The sequence below is a fragment of the Platalea leucorodia genome, assembly GCF_965183815.1.
Source record: "Platalea leucorodia genome assembly, chromosome: 1".
NCBI classification, from domain to species: domain Eukaryota; kingdom Metazoa; phylum Chordata; class Aves; order Pelecaniformes; family Threskiornithidae; genus Platalea; species Platalea leucorodia.
The window spans coordinates 98,620,700-98,642,594 of NC_138823.1; the positions used below are offsets into that span (position 1 = coordinate 98,620,700).

The 21,895-nt window shown below is 49.8% G+C and overlaps 1 protein-coding gene across 13 annotated transcripts in view; it reads left to right on the plus strand.

The window, feature by feature from the left end:
* ATXN1 (ataxin 1) overlaps positions 1-21,672 on the plus strand; it is a 221,985-nt gene extending 200,313 nt beyond the window's left edge. For all 13 annotated transcript variants that reach the window (XM_082328802.1, XM_082328800.1, XM_082328803.1 and 10 more), the window contains 2 exons: positions 10,974-13,014; positions 20,504-21,672. In XM_082328802.1, coding sequence (XP_082184928.1) covers positions 11,134-13,014; positions 20,504-21,034 — 2,412 coding nt within the window. In that variant the 5' untranslated portion in view covers positions 10,974-11,133 and the 3' untranslated portion in view covers positions 21,035-21,672. The remainder of the gene's footprint in view (positions 1-10,973; positions 13,015-20,503) is intronic.
* Positions 21,673-21,895: the final 223 nt, after the last annotated feature.

The following is a 21,895-nucleotide window of genomic DNA, read 5'->3' on the forward strand; positions in this document are numbered from 1 at the left end:
CCAGAAGCTGTGCGTTTGCTTGTCTACTAGGTACTTAGGTGCTCACCTACAGAGAAATTCAAGAAGGGATCCAGGAGTTAACTGTGGGCTTCTGCGGTATGGTCAGAGGAAGAGTCAGGGTCAGAGTAACGGGTGTTGGTTTGGGGTCTTTTAGGTGCTTTTGCTAAGCGCGTCTGAACTGCAGACCTCTAGCTAAATGTTGGCCTTACATTAATAGCCCTTTTTGAAAGTCTTTGTCTGATTTGTCATTTGTATCGTGGTTTGTGGCAGTGGCCATAGAAGATCTGGGGTTTTTTTTGTCTGAAGAGAGAGAGCGGCTTGGAAGCTAGCTAAAGAGGCGACTGAAGTTCCTACGGGGAAGATTTGTGCTCTCCATAACAGGAGATAGAGGGTTGTGAGGTCTGATTTGCATCACTGGACAAAGGTGGGGAGTGTGGATGCTCCTGGGGCACGTCAGCCAGGTCTGTGGCTGAGGATTTGCACCGGGGTGTATACTTTTCATTGTATAACCATAAACACTATTTTGAAATAGTCACAGTGCTTTGTATTTCTATGTTACTTTTTATGGACTTGCTCGGAGTAACCTGCCATCCGTCATTTTTTCGCACAGGGCAGAATGAGATAAGGGAGAGAGATGCTGACTACTTTCACACTGTTGCTCAGCTTCCGCTGTGGGAAATGTCACACCTCTCCGCTATCCTTAATGCCCAGCCTGGCTCACTGCATGAAACTCTTCACAGCAAAGTCCGAGCTGACTCTCAAGGCCTACTTTTTGGCATAGTCATAAAGCAGCTTTCTTGTAGCTTGCTGGAAAAAAAATGCAGTGAAAGTCATTCTGATGACAGCTAGAGGGAAGAAATAACGTTCTTTGCAAACTTACATGTAAAGACTAAGAAAAACAAGTGCAAAAGCTGTGCAAGGGAGGGGACTCTTTATTAGATGCTTGAATGCTACACGCCTGTAGGAAGTCTTATGTTTACAGATACGGGGGTCAAACAGATTTCCATTACCAATTGCTCTTAACATTGGTTGTGTGATGCTTCCCCTATTTTTTCTTTTTTTTTTTTCTTTTCTTTTCTTTCTGTTCTGCTTTGTTCCCTTCTGTCTGGATTAAGCTGTGCAACATATGTGGTATGTGTGAAAGAAAGGGTAAGAACCTTGCAGAAAAACGAGTTGAGTTGATCCTGCCTCAATTCCTTCCCGCCCCCCCCCCCCAACAATCAAATTAATTAATGAGTCCGTTGCTCTGGGGAAGTACTCTGCTGCTGGCTGACTGCACTGACTTAGAGGGCTGCTCTGGATTCCACAGTCTCCAGAGCTGGCGTCTGCGCCCACTGCAGCTCCCGAGCCGTCCGTGCTTTTGGGAGGGTCGTTGCAAAGGTGTGTGTGCACCCGGCTGCGTGAAAAACTAATGCCCTTCTCAAAGCAGGAGGGATGTTAGATTACCCTTTTTCTTCCAGCCCTGGTGGCTGATGTGAGCATGCTCCTTGCGTGCATGGCACTGGCTATTTGCCAGGTTTAGTGTAATTTTGGGGTTTTTTTGAATGAGTGAGTGAATGAATGAATGAATACCTGATTAAGTTAATGAAGCTGAGCCAATGGTGGGAGGGAGCAACTTGGCTGCTGCCTGCTCTAAGAGATCTGGCAGCACATTAGACTTGCATAACGCTTTACAGCTCCATGCTGCGCTCCATATGAGCCACAGGAGAGGGCTGCAATAATTACTTGGCTTTTCGATTGAAACCAGCTGCAGGTAGCTAGTCATCCTTTTGTCCATTTCACTGGTGTCGGGGAGTCACTTGTCTCTGCGCCGTGGATTTCCAGTGGCAGATGGGTAAGATGCTTTCACAGAAGTGATCACAGCGGTGAGAAAGCATGTTCGTGGCTCAGTGGCTTTTACGAAGGATCCATTCGGATTTCCAAGCTGTGATTCACTGGACCCACATGTCCAATGGAGGAATTTTTTTAGTTCCTGAGTTCAAAACTCCTGTATAAATAACCTTTATGGGAGCTGTGCAATTTTTATTTTCTCGTTCCTTCTTCAGTTGGCTGGGAGAAGCAGAGCAAAAGGTTCTCTTGTATCTGCTTTTTGTAAGAAAAGTAATTTTTAAACCCTTCCAGTTCTTTCTGATTGCTGTTTAAAGCGAGTTCTTTCTGGCAGTCCTGGATGGTACATACCTTTGTTTCTCACATACTTAAATTAAGAGTACTGGCACTGCCTGTTAGCACGCCGCCTTCATTTGTCAACGTTCCCTGCTTGAGAGCAACGCTGATGATTTGCATTCTTAGTTGGAACGGGTGCGTTTTTTAATTGCAACTGGAGCCTGTGACTGTGGAGCCTGCTATGTTGTTATAAACCTGCGTTATTTCATTTTCTTTTAATTGTTTTCTGTGTTGCCTTGTCAGATAGAACAGTCGGGGCAGTCTCACCCTCACCGCACTGGCCACAGTCAAGTGATGCTGGTGATGGATCTGGCTCTCCGTGCCCATTTTATCTGCCTGCCACGCTCCCCATGGAGCAGGAGAGAGGCTCCCTAAAAAGCTGAGTCAGGAAGAGTAACTAGTCACTTGGTTTTGTGGGCTGCAGGGCCAGGACAGGCATTTTATGGGGAGAGGAGGTGCAGAAGAGTTGGTCTTTTTTTTTGCCTACGCCATTGCCTGTGTTGAGGCTGCCGGTTAGGGGGTCTGTGCAGGACGAGTGGGCAGTGCTGCAGGGCACACCCAAACATAGCTGACCCTGAATGAAGAAGGAAAAAATGAATGAATTAGAGAAAGAAAGACTGGAGAGGTGGCTGGGGGGGGATGCTGAACTCGCTCTCGGCCTTCTGCAGCGCCGGGGGAGTGTGCTGCATGCCTCAAGGCCGGGGTGAGCTGCTGGCATTTCAGTTTTGTTAGTGGTGACAGTCAGTGATCCTGATTCGGCGAGGCGCTGGGTGTGTGCTGGGGCTATGAGCAAGAGCTCATGCAAAATTGCTTCAAGTTAAAGCTTTGCTCAGTGAACCCTGAGAGAAGGCGAGGTGTTGGAATCCATTTCAAGGGGAATTTAATGTCAATTCACGTTTCGCGCTTTACAGATAGACTAATTATAGTCTAATTTGCTAGCATGTGGAATCGACCAGAGAAGCAATCTGCAGGGGGGACTTCCAAGGAAAGGCATCGAGCATGCAGCTGATCTTTCCAAATCTGCCCCTAAAGCCCGTGCTCTCACCCCATCCCCTTATCAGCCAGGCTTAAAGGTACCTTCCTTCCCATGAGCGCCTGTGCTTATCTGTAAAATGGCTGCTCCGAGTTGGCCGCTGCTTGCTGGTGTTACTGGCTGGATCTTCAAAGGGGTGAAACGCCCCCACTTTCTGTAATTCTTCGTGGGGGTCTTATTCATCTCTCCTGGCAGTGAAGCCAGGCGTCTCTCTAATTTGTTTTGCAGAAGAAGGAGAGAATGTTAGCGAGCATTTTCAGACACATGGAAGGAGACCTGTGTGACATATCTGCGGTGCAAATGTGTTCATACAGGCATGACAGTTTCTGTCACAAGTTAAAATGAGCGGCGAGTGGGTGTCGCTACGTTTATAGTCACTCGTGAAATTTTCAATGGAAAATTGTGTAGGCAGCTCCCTTTGTAGCTGGGCACATTTTAGATAAATGAAAAACATCAACAAAGTAATTTCGGTATTATACTTGTTTACAAATGAACGCTATTCACTCATTTAAGCTGCAGAAACGCCTCTAGGGGATGGGTGCAATATCAGACAAGCTGGTCCTGTAAACCCGCCATCCTGCACTGGCAGCAGTTGGTGCGGTGCAGGAGATGAAAGGTTAGATGCTGCGGTCTGGCCCCTTGCGGAGCGGCATAGGTGAGATCCACCTTTCCATCCTGCTGTCAGTGGGATTGAAGGAGCACTTGAAAATGTGTGTGTTTGCTCCACAGCTTCCCCGCTGCCACCGAAGGCACTGGGTGTGTGAAGGGGGATGCTGCCTTCCCGAGCATCTTGAGTTGGTGGTCCTGATGCTCCTGGCACAGCCACCTCTGAGGCTTCAGGAGCAGGGCTTCAGGGGGGTTTGGCAGACCTCTGTCAGGTTGTAAAGGCTTCAGTGTGGCGTGGTGGTAAAAGATCATGCTGCTGGAACATGTTCCAGCGTCACACCTGGATTGGCTCTGCCTGCAGGAGCATGCAGCTCACAGTTGGCCTGAGCTGAAACCCCAGGCCCAAGCAGCCCCAGGTCTTTCCTTCGTGGCTGCAGATAGAGGTGCTTCTCGTAGCGTCAGCTGAGGTGCACGTTCTGCTGTGCAGCTGAGAGAGAAAGAGGTGCATCAAGTTGTGCACGCTCACGTGGCTTTGCCCCAGGGCTCAGGCCCTTACTTAGGAGTTAAATACTTCTCCCCTTCTCTGTAGAGGCAGAGGGCTCTGGAGTCCAGTGCTTCACCCTCAAAGAAATTTCACTGTAATCAGCGTTGTCAGCTCTTGCATTTTAATCACTAGCCTCTAGATATTTGACGCTGTTTCACAAAACTCCAGTTCCCGGTGTCAAACGACGACATGGGAAATTCCACGTTTAGGTAAAATAGTAAGTTTCTGGTCTTGTGGGTTGCAGGGAAAAGGTAGAGACCTCGAGCCTGAAAGGCCTCATGCAGCAGAAGGGCAAGTTAAAAGAAAAAATAATAAAAAAGCAAATAGCCTTCACCATTACCGTTTTAAGAAATCTTCTATTTGTAAACCAGTGTCATGTGTTTCAGGGGCAAGAAGCAGGGCCTGCCTCGTGACACTTGAGCCTCCAGGATTGGCACTGTGAGGCAGGGGATTTCTGTGCCGGGGAGCGAGGGCACTGCCCGCGGGGTGGGCTGGGAGGGCAGCGGGACGGCCGACGCACCCAGCCCTCCGATGGCAACCCTGCCGTGGCGTCGGCTTGCGGCTCTTGGAGCAAGTGCTTCCTTGCTTCCAGCCTGCCTGCCTGCCTGGTGTCTCGTGCTGCGCTCTGTGATACCTCCTCTCTGCAAAGCCTGCTGGAAGAGGAGGGATCACCTTTGCTAACAACTTTTTTTGTAAAAAAACATGGAATAAATGAGTAGGCAGCTGTGAATCTACCCAGATCGCCCTTGATACTCGCAGTCCTACAAGGTTACGTGTAGCTGCATCGCTGTGCGTGTGCACAGAAAGGTATGCTGTGCATCCAGAGCATGGCATGACTTCTACAGATGCTAAAAATACGGGCATCTTTCCTGTTGCAGAACCAGGTGATGGCACCCAGATGAACTGATGGCAGAAACCTGCAAACTTCTGAAAGTTAATTCAAATGTAATTAATTCAGCAGTTAGCCTAACTGAAACTTCAGCTAATACTATAGCATAGTATTCTTGTGGAGCTCACCAGCATGCACCCCACAAAATAACTGTGTAACTAACCATAGTGTAACTGTTGTAAAACAGGACTACAGGAGACATGTGCCCTGCTTAGAACATGTAGATCTCCCCTTATCCTCAAAATTCAGGAGCTAAGTAGCAGAAATGGATAGTTAACCAGTGGAGTAGCTTTCTGATAATCTATCACCGGCATTTACGAATGTCATCGAGTGAATGGCTGTCCTGGAACTCCATCATCTGTCTGTCCTTTCAGGAGTGTCTCTTACACTGTTTTTTCCTCCTAAATCTTCCTCTCTCAATGCTGGTACCTACATACTTGCATCATAAAATGTCATGGGGATGTCAAGCCGTTGGGCATCTGACATCCAGTGATGTGCTCGCTGAGGTTTGCTCGTATCATTTGCTTTTTATATTGCGTGGAGGCTGTCTGATCTGACTGGGGAGAGGAGGGATGTGCAGAATAGCTGCTCACTCTGCAGAAACCTGTAGCAATTTGCAGTGGCAGATTCCCAGAAGTATGATAAGAGCTAACGCTGTGGTGGACAATCTGTCTTGCAGATGTGGTGTTGATCAGGAATCCTTTAGTTTTGGGAGGAGAATTTCAAATTTTATTAGAGGTTTTCATGTTTCTTATTAATGGATGTCTGCAGTTGGCCCTTCTGGGAAATCTGCCAGAGTGCTGTGAAAACTGGTTGGATTGGACAATAAACTCCTATAGCTATTGTTGGCATCTGCTGAGCTGCACATGGCAAGGCTAATGAAATCTGTAGCAGTTACAACTATGAATATGTAGCTGGCAGCGGGCAGGGTGTAGAGCGGGGGGGGGGAAAGCTGGCATATAGATCTGAGAGCCAGAATGCAGCTGCGGAGCCCTCTGCAATGTGTCTGTCTTTTAATCTCTCTGAATCTGATCCTGCAAGATGCCTACCTCCTCGCAGGGGAGGGGAGAGGTGGGACAAAGTGCCCTCCCTTCCCACTGATTTCCAGTGCTGCCGAAATTACCCGCTCATCCTATCGTGATGGGATGGGTGGGCAATTTGAGGCAGGAGCATCAGAGTGCACTGCTGGTTCTGCCCAGTAACACTCTAGACATAAAGAGCCGCATGTCAGGCTCGATTCAAAGGATTTTTTTTTGGTGTACTCTTTGAATATTGCATTGATGTCTGCTTGCCAGGCAGGGCAATGGTCTCTGACAGAGGGGAGACCCAGTTTTTTTATTGCACAGACGAATGTGAGAAATTACTAGTCATACCTGGAGCCAGAAGGTGAAAGTTAAAAAGTCGTAATAATCTGTGGCTTGTTAGGGCTTGGGTTCAAAGGAGCCTTTTGACAATAAGCAGCTGTTTTGAATTGAACATCCCTGAAGTTGGAGGCTGACGGCTGCCCCCCCTTGGATGGCTGCTCCATGCAATAAGGCAAACGAGCGGGTGGTCCCAGCCCTTGCTCCTGGTGGCAAATGTCGGTGTGAGTTTGTTAGCAGCTACTGAAAGGTCAGGGACCAGGGAGGATGAGGGGCCAGATTTTTGAAGGTGTTTTAGAGACCTAAAAATGACGTTAGCTACATCGTGGGACTGCAAAAAGCGCCTGATTTCTGAAGGCAGTTGAAGTCCCACCACTTGCATAGCCAGGTGCTGCGGTGGTTTGTGGGTCTGGCCCCAACTTCTTTGCACCCCAAGACTCAGTCCTGGGTGATGGGACACAGCGTACGATTACGGTGTAGACGGAAGCTTGTGTTGTTAGTTTTACTTTTTCTGCAGTGAACTCCGGATAAATAAAGGAGGTCAGCCCCTCAAGCTATAACCCAGTATCCTCTCATGAGTTTTAAATTTATTAGAAGAAATAAATAGAAAAATACTGTTTTGGGAGACATAGTGAGGTTTAAAGTGCCTTGTAGAGAGACGCTGGAGTTTTGCATGAAAAATGCACATCCTGAGCTCCAGTGAGCAATCCCTTTGAGACCAGAGCAAGCCCAGATGGTGACTCCTCCAAGTGATTATTTTTCTGCCTTAAGCCTTTCCAGGAATTTGAGTGTGGGCAGGCTGCCAGCGGACACTGGCTGTCCAGACATTTTAGCAATGTTCCATGTGTACTCGCTGCCAGAGATACCAAAGTCCAGCTGCTGTCCCTGATCTCTTGTCCCCTTTACCTTCCCAGCCATAATTACACAGGCGTGCACGCACGCACGCACCCGTGTGACACACACACGTACAAAGCAGGAGCGAAAAATCACCTGGTGTTTGCTGCTCGTTTGCATATCTCGCAAACCGTGATCGACAGCTCTGAAGTTAAAGGGAAAGGAAATCTCGAGAGTCAGAGAAATGACTTGGATCCAAAAAAAAAGCATACACATAGCAAACCGTGTGCCACACATCAAAAGGCGTTCACCTTTCTAGGACAGCCAGCAAAGAACAGCTTAACCAGGTCTGGTACCTCTTGCCTTTGAGACGCTCTGTTTGGGTTGTCTCCCTTTCATTGCTTCCTGAGCAAAATCAGTCCTGTCTTATCTTTGCTGCTGCTGGAAGTTGAATTATGCTGAAAAGTTACCATTTTACTTTTAAGTCTTGAAGTAGAAGTAGGCTGTTTTATGCTGCACATTTGCATTTCTGCAAATCCAGTCCTCTGTCTGTTAGAGTTCAAAGTCTCACCGTGAAGTACTTGGGCTTGGAAAAGTGGGGCAGTCTTCACCGCCCTACGGCTGTCTCATCCCTTGTCTCTGTTAAGCTTGTTCATTCCTCCTGTGCTCTCCAAGAGATTTTCGGCAGCCCTTTTGTCACTGGTGATGATGAAATCAGCCATACGAAAGATTTACACACACACAAAAAATCCCCGAAAGACTGAGTATTTGGTATTGTTGAAGGATGTTAGCTTTGACTTTGGAGGCTACCCAAAACTCAATGATTCAGTGCTATTTAGCAGAACAAAAACCTTTGCTTCAGCTTCTGCAGAGTGAAACTTCACCAGGTTTCATACAGCTTCATAGTAGTACTTTTGACGTAGTAGTTCCAGGTGCCTCAGGCTTTTGGAATAACTAGTTTGGGGGAGCCTGGTTTGTCCATCACAGCAAGAGACTGGCCCTATTCGGTCCCATGTACGAGCTCCCTGCTCTGTTGCAGGCAGAGGGGCCAGCCCTCTGCTCCCAGCTTTTTCCCATGGGAGCGTGTTTAAATTCGGGGTTTGCAGCTCATGTCCATCTCCACGAGAGGTCGAAGGACGGTCCCAGCCCCAGCACGAGCTCCCCGTGGCAAGGGGAGTGAGATGAACACCCCGCGTCGGGGGCGTCCCCCCACGGCATCCCTGGGCAGCCGCCTCGGCCAGGAGCTGCTGACTTTACCTGCCAAAGCTGGCTGCCCAGGGCAGAAGGCTACAGCGAGCTAAAGTTAACCAAGGATGACTGCGCAAATGTGAGCTCGGCGATTTTATTTTTAGTTGAACTTAAAAATAAAAATCTGTAAGTCATGTGTAATATAATAATTTTAGCTGTTGCCAAGACACGCTGAGCAACTGTTAGGAGGAGGGGGAAGACCCGTGCTGATATAGCGGGGACCCTGTCTCCTGGCTGCCCTTGTCCGGCCGCGGTCGCAGCGCCGAGGCGGCGGTGCTGGCGGGTCAGGGCAGGTCAGGGTAGCGGTGCCCAGCCGCTGCCCGGCGGGTGCTGCTGCCCCCGAGCCGCTGTGCTCAAGGCGTCGCTGGCCCTTGCTCTTTAGAAGCTGCCCTGAATCCTTTCATCCTCCCTCTCGAAGCCAGGGAATCCGCCCTTAAACAGCACTTTACCCCTCCCGGCCCCCGGCTCTGTGGCTATTGGCGTTTCATTACTGTTTATCAATATTTAAACAACGGAATAATTAACTGAAGACTGATTGTACCAAACCGTTAGAAGGTTTGGACTTTTCCTGCAGGCTTACAGCAGCTTGGAGGACCATAAACGTAAAGAGTGCTCTTAAAGATAGGTTTAATCTTAGTCTAGTATGTCTTCAAAGTACTGCGTATGCATATAAACATCAGGCTTATTGTTCATTAGAAGCGAGGCAGCAGGGAAAGAAATCCCCCAAAGGAATATTACTTGCCATAAGTATCATTACTGCTGCTCAGCATTCACTTTAAAGTGGGCTATATCCTATTTCCATCTTCTTTCACATCCACTCTTAATTCTTTCTTTCTCCGTTTTTCTTACGTATAATGCACACTTTTCTTGTTAGGATGCTGGTTGTGCGAGGTGCACGGTTTCTCAGCACCCATTCTTGCATATCTTTCAAAACAGCCAGAAATGCAGATGGCAGGCGGCGGCTGGACAGGGGCCGGGGAAGAGTTTCACTCTCTGTAAAGTTTGTTATGGGACAAGGCAAGGCAGGTTTCAGGAAGGCAGGGGGAGACTGTCAGCTCCTTTTGCTTTTTTCCAAAGCATGATGTGATTTAATTACGGTATTTTCCTTAACAGATAATGAAAGAGTTAGGAAGACTTTGTTGACTTTGTTGCCTTTGGGTGGCTGAAATCACCGAATTAAGTGATGCAGGGCAAAGAAAGTAACTGTTTTGCTCCAATAGCAAAACTAGCCTAATATAAAATCGTGAGCTTTTACACTGGTGGAGGCTTCTGGTTTGGATCAGGAAAACCAAACGTGCTTTTCCAAGCGGTCCTAGCGAGGCATCCCCAGGGCTGAGTTTGCTCAGGGTTTGGACGAGTGGCTGTGGCCGCGAGTGCGGTACCCGCAGCCTCCCTGGTCTGGCAGTCGCTGGGAAGCAGGGGGATCGGATCCCCGCGGAGGTGGAGATGGTGCTGGCGCCTGGCTCTGGCTGACCTGCGTGTGGTGGGGGGGCATCTCCCAGGCACCTCGGTGTGAGGTATCGGTAGCAGAGGGAGTTCAAAGCACTGGGGAAAAAAAACCCCACACATTAAAAACCTGGCTCAGAGCCATCACTGGCTCTGGGCTGCTGCTGTAAACAGATCGCGTGGCCGAGGTTCATTGCCAGACCGGTAGATGAAGGGCGCGTGTGCCCGTAAGGAGCCGTGGTGTGGCGGGGGCAGCTGCTGCCCTCCACAGCCCTGCCCAGGGTGATGTGAAGTTACCCTGCGGGTGACTCTGGGGTTCAAGAGTCAGGGGCTGACCCACCACCTTCCCTCCACACCGCTAACAGCTACTTGTTCCTAATGTAAAAATTTGTGTGTGCATGTTCCTCGGGGCTCCCTGCCACGCTCCCATGCTTTTTAGACACAGCAGGGTGAAGGCAACGTCGTCGTTGCAGGGGAAGGAGAGGCTGGAAGAGCGAACCAGGCACCTTAGAGACATGGAGGGTTTTCCCAGAGGAAGGAGAAAGTGAGCCTTGGGAAATAAGTGACCACTGCTAACTGTGGCAAGTTATGGCCAGAGAGTTTCTGATCTGCCTAAAGTTTTAATCATTTTTGTGATGCGTTAGCAGACGTGCCCAGGATTTTCACTGCTGTTTACGGCGCAGCTGTCGACTGCTCCTTGACATGAGAGCAGCAATGCCTGACCGGTTTTGTTTTTTCCAGAGGTTTTTCTTTTACTCGCTTGCTGTTTCGGGGTGTCTGCTCATTTGTTCTCATTTCCCAGCACTGACGGTGTGACTCCCCCCTCCCTTGCCCACCCTCTCGTTGCAGAATCCAGAGGAGCCGTCAGAGAATCGTGCTCACGGGGAGATGATTCCTCATGAAGTCACTGGATCCCTTGCAGAAATCAAATGTGACTTTCCGTTTATCAGACTGAAATCAGAGCCATCCAGACAGTGAAGCAAGCACAGTGGAGGGGGGACGGCGAAAGATGAAATCCAACCAAGAGCGGAGCAATGAATGCCTGCCACCTAAGAAGCGAGAAATCCCTGCCACCAGCCTGCCTTCGGAGGTGAAGCCGGTCTTGCCAAACGAAAACCACCGTGCGGATAACCTAGCATGGCTCCCCAGCACACCCGGCGGCCAGGGCGGCCTGGGGGGCCGGCACCGGCCCGGGGGGACATCGTCGGTGGAGGCGGGCTTGCAGCAGGGTTTGCACAAGTCGCTGTCTGCAGGGCTGGACTATTCCCCACCGAGCGCACCCAGGTCCGTTCCAGCCTCCACCACTCTTCCCACGGTGTACTCGCCCGCCCTCTCCCAGTCAGGGACCCCCGTTTCCCCCGTGCAGTACACGCACCTGCAGCACACCTTCCAGTTCGTTGGGCCCCAGTACAGCGGATCGTACACCGGATTCATCCCCTCACAGCTGATTTCCCCAACAGCCAATTCTGCGACCAGCGCCGTGGCAGCGGCCACGGCTGTTGCAACCACTCCATCCCAGCGCTCCCAGCTGGAGGCTTATTCCACTTTGCTGGCCAGCATGAGTGGCTTAAGCCAGCAGGGCCACAAAGTTGAGCCGCACCTAGTCAGGACACCTGGACTGATCGCCGCTGGGTCTCCTCCACCCACCCAGCAGAACCAGTACGTCCACATTTCCAGCTCTTCCCAGAGCACTGTCAGAAACGTCTCTCCTCCAACCATCCCGGTCCCCCTGCACCCCCATCAGACAGTGATCCCGCACACCCTCACCCTCGGCCCTTCCTCCCAAGTGGTGGTGCAGTACACCGACTCGGGGGGCCACTTCGTCACCAGGGATCCCCCCAAGAAGCCTGAGAGCAGCCGGCTGCAGGCGATGCAGGCCAAGGAGGTACTGAACGGTGAGATAGAGAAGAGCCGGAGGTACGGCATTTCGCCCTCTGCCGACATGGGTCTAGTCAAAGCAGGCAATAAACCAGCTCCCCATCATTACGAGACCAGGCACGTGGTGGTCCACTCGAGCCCCGCTGAGTACGGCGCGCGGGATTCCTCAGGTGTCCGAGCCTCCATCATGGTGGTCCCCAACAGCAGCACGCCCACGGCGGACATGGAGGTGCAGCAGGCCACCAACCGCGAGACCTCTCCTTCAACCCTCAACGACAAGGGAAGCTTGCACTTAGGAAAGCCAGCCCACCGGTCCTACGCCTTGTCTCCGCAGCAGGCTCTGGGCCACGAGGGGGTGAAGGCAGTGGCCACGCTGTCCCCTCACACCGTCATTCAGACCACCCACAGCGCCTCCGAGCAACTCCCTGTTGGGCTGCCGGCGACAGCCTTCTACGCCGGGACCCAGCCGCCGGTGATCGGCTACCTGAGCGGTCAGCAGCAAGCCATCGGGTACCCCGGCAGCCTGCCGCAGCACCTGGTGATCCCTGGCACCCAGTCCCTGCTGATACCGGTCGGTGGCGCGGACGTCGAGCCGTCAGGAGTCGCGCCTGCGATCGTCACGTCGTCTCCCCAGTTTGCAGCAGTGCCTCACACGTTCGTCACCACCGCCGTCCCCAAAAGCGAGAACTTCAGCGCAGAGCCCCTCACCACCCAGCCTGCCTACCAGGCCACCATGGTGCAGGCGCAGATCCACCTGCCCGTGGTGCAGTCCATCGCTTCCCCCGCCGCCGCGCCTCCCACGCTGCCCCCCTACTTCATGAAGGGGTCGATCATTCAGCTGGCCAACGGGGAGCTGAAGAAAGTAGAGGACTTGAAAACAGAAGACTTCATACAGAGCGCGGAAATTAGCAACGACCTGAAAATAGACTCCAGCACTGTGGAGAGGATTGAAGACAGCCATAGCCCAGGCATTGCCGTGATACAGTTTGCAGTTGGGGAGCATCGAGCACAGGTAATGGCAACGCATGGTGGGGCGCGGGGGGTGGACTGGGGCGCACACTGCGGCCCCCCGGGTGCAGCGTTCCTCAGCGTGTATCAGTTGCTTTGGGTCCGTGCGGGGTTGGTTCTTCATCATTCACGTGCATCCGTGAGACCAACTCTGGTCCAGATTCATCCCCCTCACTGTGCCGGGGGAGCCATCAGGGTCACGCCAATGATAAATTTAGTCTCTTGGGTGTAAAACAGGTCTTTCTTATAGCTGGAGAACCCACAGGAAGAATTACATGATCTTCATGTTTTTTCATTAAAATATAAAACGGGGTAAGCAGTGTAAGAGGATATATTTTGTATTTTTATAGGTAATTTTTACCTCCCACACCAGAAAGTTCAGGTTAGATTCAGCTCAAATGCTACCCTTGAGAGACAGGTAGAGCACAAGGCAGTGAATTTCCATGGCTTGAAAACTTGGAGCTGCCTGGGAATGGCTCCATCACACACGTAAGTTACTGAAATGCACGACAGAGTTTTACTGAAGCTTTGGTTGCGGGTGGTTTAAACACTGCACAGCTCACGTAAACTGTGTGTTCAAGGGAAATTCGGAAAGAAAAACCATCTAGGTGGCTGGGCAGGCTTGCTGCTGGCCTTTGTTTCTCGTTGGTTCGCAATGTAGGAAGAAACCCTGTAACTTCCCAAAGGTATTTTTAGGTTGGGAATGAGTACATATTGATCATAAAGTGTTATCCTGATGCTGTCCATTTTCTGAGCGATTCAGATTCTGCTGTGTTGAGGCTGGAGTAGTTCAGATATACTGGATGGCATTTTGCTTCCTAGAGGTACTCATTTTAAATAATCTTGTTGCAAACCTTTTTGGTGTGATTTGAGCTCTGCGAACTGCAGCGTCTGCAACCCTGATGCTGCACCCTCAGCGCGGGAGAACCAGAATGAGAGAGAGGGGAGCTGGACATGGACACGTGTAGTAAAGCACCTCAGGCTGACAGTTTGGAGGAAAAAAACCAAACAGTGAACGGTACCGAGGAGCTGATTACATGAAAAATTTCTTACAGTTGCAGCAGTCTGTGGCCCGTCCTTCCCCAGTTGGGCATACATGGTAAATCGCTACATATGACACGTCCCCTTTCTCATGTCAAACATGCAATTCCCTGTGTGGTTTTGTTTGTATACGTGCGTGCATCTGCACAGCTGATAGAAGTTGGGCCTCTGGTGCTTTCAGTATAAAGACGTGATTTTTTCCTCACTGCTCAACTGTATTTTGGTCCATCTCAGGCTTTGTGATTAGAGGAACCGTCCTTGGATCAGGACCAGTTACTATAATTTGCCCCGGTGCCTTGAATAATGAGATTTCAAAAGTAGCAATCTCCCATCTGCAATTTTCATCTTGCTCTCATTTCTCTCCCTGCAGCCAGGCCACCGGTCTCTGCACCAGCAGAAGAGGTACAAATTAGCAGGTAGCATTTGTGTCATGTCTCATTCGCAGATCTGTCAACGCAGGCGGTGTGTTGTAGTCCTGGGCGCCGGGAAGAGCGCCTTTGCAGGGGGTGGAGTGCCATCCTCTGGCAGAAAGCAAGCTGAGTCTGAGGCTGTAAAAATCCAGGGCCAGGCACACGGGTCTCAGCCAGCAAAATGTCACCTTACGGAGAAGCCTATCAGGAGCGGGCTGACATCATCGCAGCCGAAATACTCCCCAGCTGTGTTTCCCACCGGGGATGCTTCCAGAATGGAGGGCGAGTCACGTAGAGATATGATTAGAAACGGGGGTTTAATTTAGGTTTCCTGCAGATTCCAGGACTTGGGTCTCTTCCCAGATCAGCTGTGTCCCTGCATAGCAGGGACGGCTCTGCTCGTTTTCCCTTGCCTGGGTTGAGAGAGAGAGAGAGATCGTTTCTACGTGCTTGAAGTCTCCGGTGACCTCACCCTCAGCCTGACGTGGCCATATGAAAGCATTTAGCCTTATTAGCAGGCATGTGGCAGTCATTACTCGTTAGAAAATTGCCTGCGTGAAGAGGGCTTAGTCTTGTTGTTGAAAGAACAGTGTTTAGTCGCGCTGCTTTGAGCAGCGGCACTGTGGTGCTGCTGTACTTAAATATATCTTGACTCCAGAGTACAGTGGGGATATATCTGCGTGTGTAGTGTAGCTTCGCAAAGTATTTTATTACAATTAAGTTTCAGTTGCATGCATACTTCTGGAAGGAGGGAGCTTTTCGAATGGTATTATCAAGGGAGTGTAACTTGCAAAGAGTAAGTGCCATACAAAAATAGCGTTGTTATCATTAGCTTTGGCTCACTTACGTACTCCTCCCAGGGATCTCTGGGAAGTCATTATAATACTGATGAATCTGTGTTTTCAGACTCTGTGCAAACATTAACTAATTTTCTCACCAATTGAGGGACAGAGGTAGGAGATTATTTTTAGCTGAGCATATACAACTGTAATGCAAACAGGGAGGCGCCCTGCAGCTGCTTTTCTACCGTATCACTGAAAGCCCACAGCTGCCCCTCCCCAGCACAGCACTTGGGCAGAAAGAGGTCGTCCTCCCTCCTTTCCCCATCTTCCAGTCACCTGGCATATCCAACCCTCTTCCAGCTATGGAAACCTAGAGGAAAATTAACCCACCTAAAGCTACATGCCTTTTCAGTGAAATAACTGGCCTTAGCCCTGGAGGGGTGCTCGGTTTCCACTTCACAGCATCCCTGCTCTGGGTCAGGAGGAAGTCAAGTAAGTATCAGCTGGACCAGAACGCAAAGTCCAGCTGTTATTCCTCTCCGTTCAAGTTGCCTAAAAGAAAAGACCCACGGATCTGCATCTCTTTGCAGTTCCACATATTATTCTTGTAATAACGCTTTCATCATTGTTACCTGTCCTTTCTTTTGCTGCCAGGAACAAGCGGAAACCAGTAATTCATCTCCATTGATGTTAAGGTCAAAACACAGAGGAGATGCAGAATGAGTTCTCTGAAATGCTTGCTTTCATCCCTGTGTTTCAGTTCCTTATCATTCCTAAAGTATAGCTTAAAAAGAAAAGGTGAACATACAGTTCTTAATTTTCCTTTTTTAAAAAAACCAGAATCATAGTCACTAGAGATGAAAAAGTCCCATTAGAGCATCTAGTTAGTAGCCCTAACTAGTTTAGTTCAGTGCGTATTTTTTTAGCCCATTGTCTAGTTTAGTTTTCCCCTCATATCTCTGCACACACACAAACCAGTTACTTTTTCTTTTACTCCACGGTCCCCTTTTCATTATCTTTGGCACCGTAACAGACACAGAGAGAGAGATGTTGACTCGGTTCGCTGCTGCAGATGGAGATCTCTCCCAGCCTTCCCCTCGTCTGATCCCCGTGCCCGTGTCCCCTGGTCACAGGGGCAGTAAGTCCTTGTTCCTCCGAGTGGTGGGGTGGCTGTGGTCTGTCTCTGGATGTGTGTTACTGAGTTGTGGGAGCGCAGCAGATAAGAGCTCATGTGATCAACCTGGCAGCCCGTGGTCTGGTGGACAGAGGTGGCTTCTCTTGAGAAATGGTGGGGTCACGTGGCTGTGGGGAGCAGTAGCCCCTAGCCTCCAAGCCTTGGGTGCATTTGTTACAGTAACGGTGTACTGCAGATGGGCTAGATACAGCCCTGGGGGGATGGCCACCCAGACCACGTGTCGTGCCGGGTAGTCCCCGTGGCATGAGGTGCTCCCGACAGCCCCGTAAATCTCTCGAAGGAAATCCGCTCTTGTGAAGGCACGTGTTGTTCGGGGTGGTGGGAACATCAGGAGTCCCCAAGTCTCTGAGTAGGGGAGGTCGTGTGGGAGCGCGGCGCTGCAGAGACTTCTCTTGGCGAGAGGGAGAGCTTCTATTCCACGAATCCACCCAGTTGTGTTTTGGACCCGAGGAGTCTCGCGGCACCCGCAGCCAGGCCTTCAGCGGAGAGCTCCACCACTTAATTGCACATTGTTTCCAGAACCGCATCCTTCTCTTTGTTTCCAGCCTGCCACTCCTAGTTTCATCACGTTTTAATAATATCAGGGAGAAAAACACTTAATTGGAAAATGGATGTTTACATTTATTAAAATACCGTTTACATGAACTGCTTTTATTAGGTCCCTTTGGCTTTAGTGCTTGTTACGTTGATTGCAGCAGCGAGCCCCAAGACTAAAGTTGCTGTGTTTCTGAATGGTGGGAAGGGTATTTTCCGGGCATCAGATCTTCCAGCACCTATCATTCCAGCTCCAGCCAGGGTTTCCTGAGCAGTCTGAATAGCTGGCCTTACCTTCTGAATTTGGCTGAGAAATAAAATTATAAAAGGTTATAGAATATTGCAGATATTCAGCAGCTGCACTGAAGAGCTTTGGGTGGTTTTGCTAGTCGGTCTTAAAAAATAGAAATATAAATGTAGCTTGCAGTAGAGCCTCGGTGTGCTTGAAGGTGGACCAACATTTTGGTTTCTTGCTTTATCGTCTTAGTAGTTGGAAAACAAGTTCCAAATTTCTTTTTTTCCTACAATAACCATGGCAAGATATTGGGGGAGGGAGCTTTTAAAATTAATTTTTTGTGTTTTAATGCAGCGGTCGGGAAAAAAATTATGCAGGGGTGTTTTTACTAAACTTTCACTCTTAAAAGGTCTTTGGCTACTATTGCTTGTAGGGAATGGTTACCTTAAATCCCAAGTTAGCTGAATCCAGAAGCGGCCATCTAAAACAGGGCACGAGAATTTGTGAAGGAACCCATTTCAAATCGGTGGTGGTACATGCACACCATGACTAGATCGTGGAGGTTCGGCATTACACCATCTTTATTATTTGGTGTTATTCATGATCACCACCACCAGTGCTGGGATTTGTTTCAGTGATTGACAGTTCAGGCAAGTGTTTTGGATGCCACGTTTTTAAAAAAAAAGTATAACGTGCGGTGGAAGCATGTTCACATCAAGAGGAACTTGTGTGTCGGTGAGGATGATGCACACAAGCATGTATGATTCCCAGAGTTACAAATAGCTTTTGACAAGGATGGGAAAGTAGAAAAAGAAAGAAAAAAAAATACAGCAGGCAGGAAGGAAAAAAGAAAGAGGAGCAACATAGCAATATAAAGGAGGAAGCTGTGTCCCGTCAGATGATCCATGCCTGGAGAAGCCTACAGCTCTGTGTAGACAGCAGTTTCCATTTAAGTCCATGGGAGATACTAGATATTCACCTCTCCTGCCAGTCAGACCCTTTACGGAGATGTATATGTATGGAATAGGATCCCAAACTCTGGGCAAATATTTCTGCAGATCCTGGCGCTGGAGTGTTTCTATCCAACGACACGGAGGGGTGGGACTTTCAGGGTTACCTCGCCCCACTTTCTCTGTAGTTCAGAGGAAAAACCAGGCCTAGCGTCAGGTCCCTTTCCACTATTGCCATGTGTGTAGTTGACTGTTGGCAGACAGTTCTGGTCAGAAAAAGTTTAATATGACAGACCCTGATGTAGTGGGGGGTATCTCGTGTCTCTAAACTGCTCCTTTTGAAATTCCTTGTACAGTGGCTTACTATGCTGGGCAGGGAGAGTGGCAGGATAATACATGCAGTGTTATTCGTTGGCCTAGTTGCAGAAGTACGTAGCATATATTTATAGACTTTATAAGGTTTTTTCCAACGGAATCAACTGTCTTACAAACTGCAGTTGACTGCTAGTGTATGACATGGGCTTAACCAGTCAGAGGCACGGTCAACATCCGATGGGAATCTTTGGTTTCCTGGTTCTGGAGCCTCTGTCTCTGAGCTGTGGGACATCCCTGATCCAGTGTTCCTGCCCAAAAGGGATGTGGAGCCAGCAGGGTGTGAGGGGAGCTACCTCAGGCCCGGCTTGCAGGGAGGGTGCCTCTGAGGGTAAGCAGCAGGGAAGCAGCAGGGCTGCGGGGTGCCGTACTGTCCTTGAGTCCAGCCTCTTCTGTGAGACAGGCCATGCAGCTTCATCCCGAGGTTCACACTTAATATTACGAACAAATGTGTCTGAACGCTGGACTGCAATGTGCATCTCAAACTGCTTCTATTCCTTAATGTTGAAATGTATTTTTAATGATACAGAGCCATGCTTGGTGTGACAGCATTACTCCCAAGGGTGAGAGGTGGTTTTGCAAGCCTGCTGTGATGTTCCTTTCAAGTGCGTCCGTGTTCCTGGAGAGGGAAGGCTCTCCAGGCAGCTGGCATGCTCCGTGCCTGCTGAATGGCTCAGAAATGAGATGAGCACATGTATTTGGGTGTTCTGCTGCCCTTTAGCCCCTACCATATAGGGGTTACACCGTCAGAGCAGGATCCTGCCCCCCATGCCCGAGAAGAGCTCCAGAGGACATGGGGACCATGGGAGCAGAGCAGTGGATATCTGACTTCAGCATAAGCCACCCTCTTAGAGTTGCAGACCTCACTGGCGTTAGACACAGCAAGTGCCAAATTTTAAAAAAGTTATGTCAGAATTCCCTGCCCTCGTTGTGGTGTGCTGGGGGGGGCTCGGCCCCATGGGATGTGAATCGTGTGAGCCCACATCAAGTGTTGAAGCCTGCAGATGCAGCGCCGTGCCGTGAGCACTAGACTGCTGACACATGCAAAGATAAGCAGGTATTTAGGTGCTTATCATGTTGGGACCTCAAGGCCCAGCCTTTGCAAGGTCAAGGAGCAGTGGGCACCTCTTGCTGGTCAGTTCTCCTGGCTATGGCACCTCCCTGTAAGATGGTTAGGTAGGATTCATAACCAGATGCGTTTTTAAAGTGGGGTGAAGTAGGGGGGAAAGGGGACCCAGTGCAGAAAAGGAGACCCAGTGCAGGAACTGCAGGAGGAGGAGGAGGAGGAGAGATGATCCTCATCCTGAGGTGAACTCAACTGCAGAGTGGGAGGGCAGGGACGAGAAGGGAGGAAACTGGGCTGGTAACAGGACTGCTGGGGGAAGGCAGGTTCACCCTCACTGCTCTTACGGCTACAACTCTGTAAATACTCATGGCCTTCCCCTGGAAATTGGCATGCCTTCAACCATTTCACCCTGGTAAGTACACGCTCGTTCGGGCAGAGGCGAGGATGACATTCCCGTGGTCATTTAAGAAATCATGTGTCAGAACCGAGAGCTTCCCTTGAGCCATCCTCTGGTTGGAAAGTGTCTTTGGATATGGATGACAGGTGCTAGGTACCGCAAGGGGGTGGTGGGGAACGGAGTTTGCCAGATGCCCAGCCTGTTTTGCCTCATAGGCCTCTGTGAGCGGCTGGATAAAGGTAAAGCTTGATTCCCGCTGAGGTCTCGTGCTAAGAAATACTGAGCTCAGGGACACCGTTAACACCCGTGTGACAAGGACAGGCGTGAAGTCTGGTGGTCGACGTGCTGATTTTGCGGAAACGGAACAGCGCTTTTGCGGTTTCAGCTTTATCCCTCTCCCCCGGGGCAAGCACCGCCTGCCGTGCGTGCGCGCGAGGGCACACGGGTGATCTCACGCTCTCCCCTCTCTCTCCCTCTGTCTCTCTCTCTGTTGTCCCCTGTCTTTCTGCAGGTCAGCGTGGAAGTCTTGGTAGAATACCCTTTTTTTGTATTTGGACAAGGCTGGTCATCCTGCTGCCCCGAGAGAACCAGCCAGCTCTTTGATTTGCCATGCTCCAAACTCTCGGTGGGGGACGTCTGCATATCTCTCACACTCAAGAACCTGAAGAATGGCTCTATTAAAAAGGGCCAGCCCATGGACTCAGCTAGTATCTTGCTGAAGCATTCAAAGAATGACAGTCTAGCTGGAAGTAGACACAGGTATGCGGAGCAGGAAAACGGGATTAATCAGGGAAGCGCACAGATGTTAGCTGAGAACGGTGAACTGAAGTTTCCGGACAAAATAGGATTGCCTGCAGCACCTTTGCTCACCAAAACAGAACCCAGCAAGCCCCCCGCAACAAGGAAGAGGAGGTGGTCAGCCCCCGAAACACGAAAACTAGAGAAATCAGAAGAGGAGCCACCTTTGACTCTTCCCAAGCCTTCTTTTATTCCTCAGGAGGTTAAGATTTGCATTGAAGGTCGATCCAACGTAGGAAAGTAAAAGTTGTTTGGGGAAAGGAAATTAGGCTATCCCTTGTCATTTTTATCCAGATTACTGTACTGTAGACTAAATAACCCAGTATTTACATGTTATCATCTTATTTTAGGTTTATGTTATAACCTTGTTGTTATAGTTGCAGCTGGTATTATGCAGGAGACTGGTGCATATGTTTTTCCACAAGTGTTTTGTCAGTGACTAGGTTTATCGAGAGCTACGGAAGGGGCAGTATCTGCTTCACGCACCCTTAGTGGAAATGAATGTGTTGTCATGGCTCCTGTTTTCTAACACCTCGTGTAGGACAGGGTCCAGCTGTGATTTTGTTTTCTTTTCGTCGTCCTTTTTTTGGTTCTGTTTTGGGTTTTTTTATTTGGTTCCTGTTCTAGTTTTTGGGGGGGAGGTGAGGAGAGAGGAACTGTAGCAGAAGTGTGTGTCACGCGTGGGGTCCGTGTGCGTGCGTGCGTGCGTGTGTGTGTGCACGCCAGTCCCGGGGAGGGACTGCGGCTCTGTGGTGGGTTGGTGAAGAGGTTTCCTCACCCCAGGTGGATGCTGAGGACACAACCCACGGGTGTTACTGAAGAGGATCGGACAGTCTCTGACGTTTTCAACAAGCCAACACTTACTCAAGTCTCTACAGTATATATATATATATATATATATATATATTTGTGTGTGTGTATATGTATATATATATTTTTTCCCCCCATGGGGTGTGACTGCACTGATTTTTATTCCTAAAGCAACTGCCACACCAACATTTCCTTTCTGCTTGCTAGTGCAGTTCCATTGCCCAGAGTCAGCAGACGGGGAGGCTGTACGGACTCTTGCACCGGTCGCCCTGCAGGGTTTTCCTTCACGGCGGTG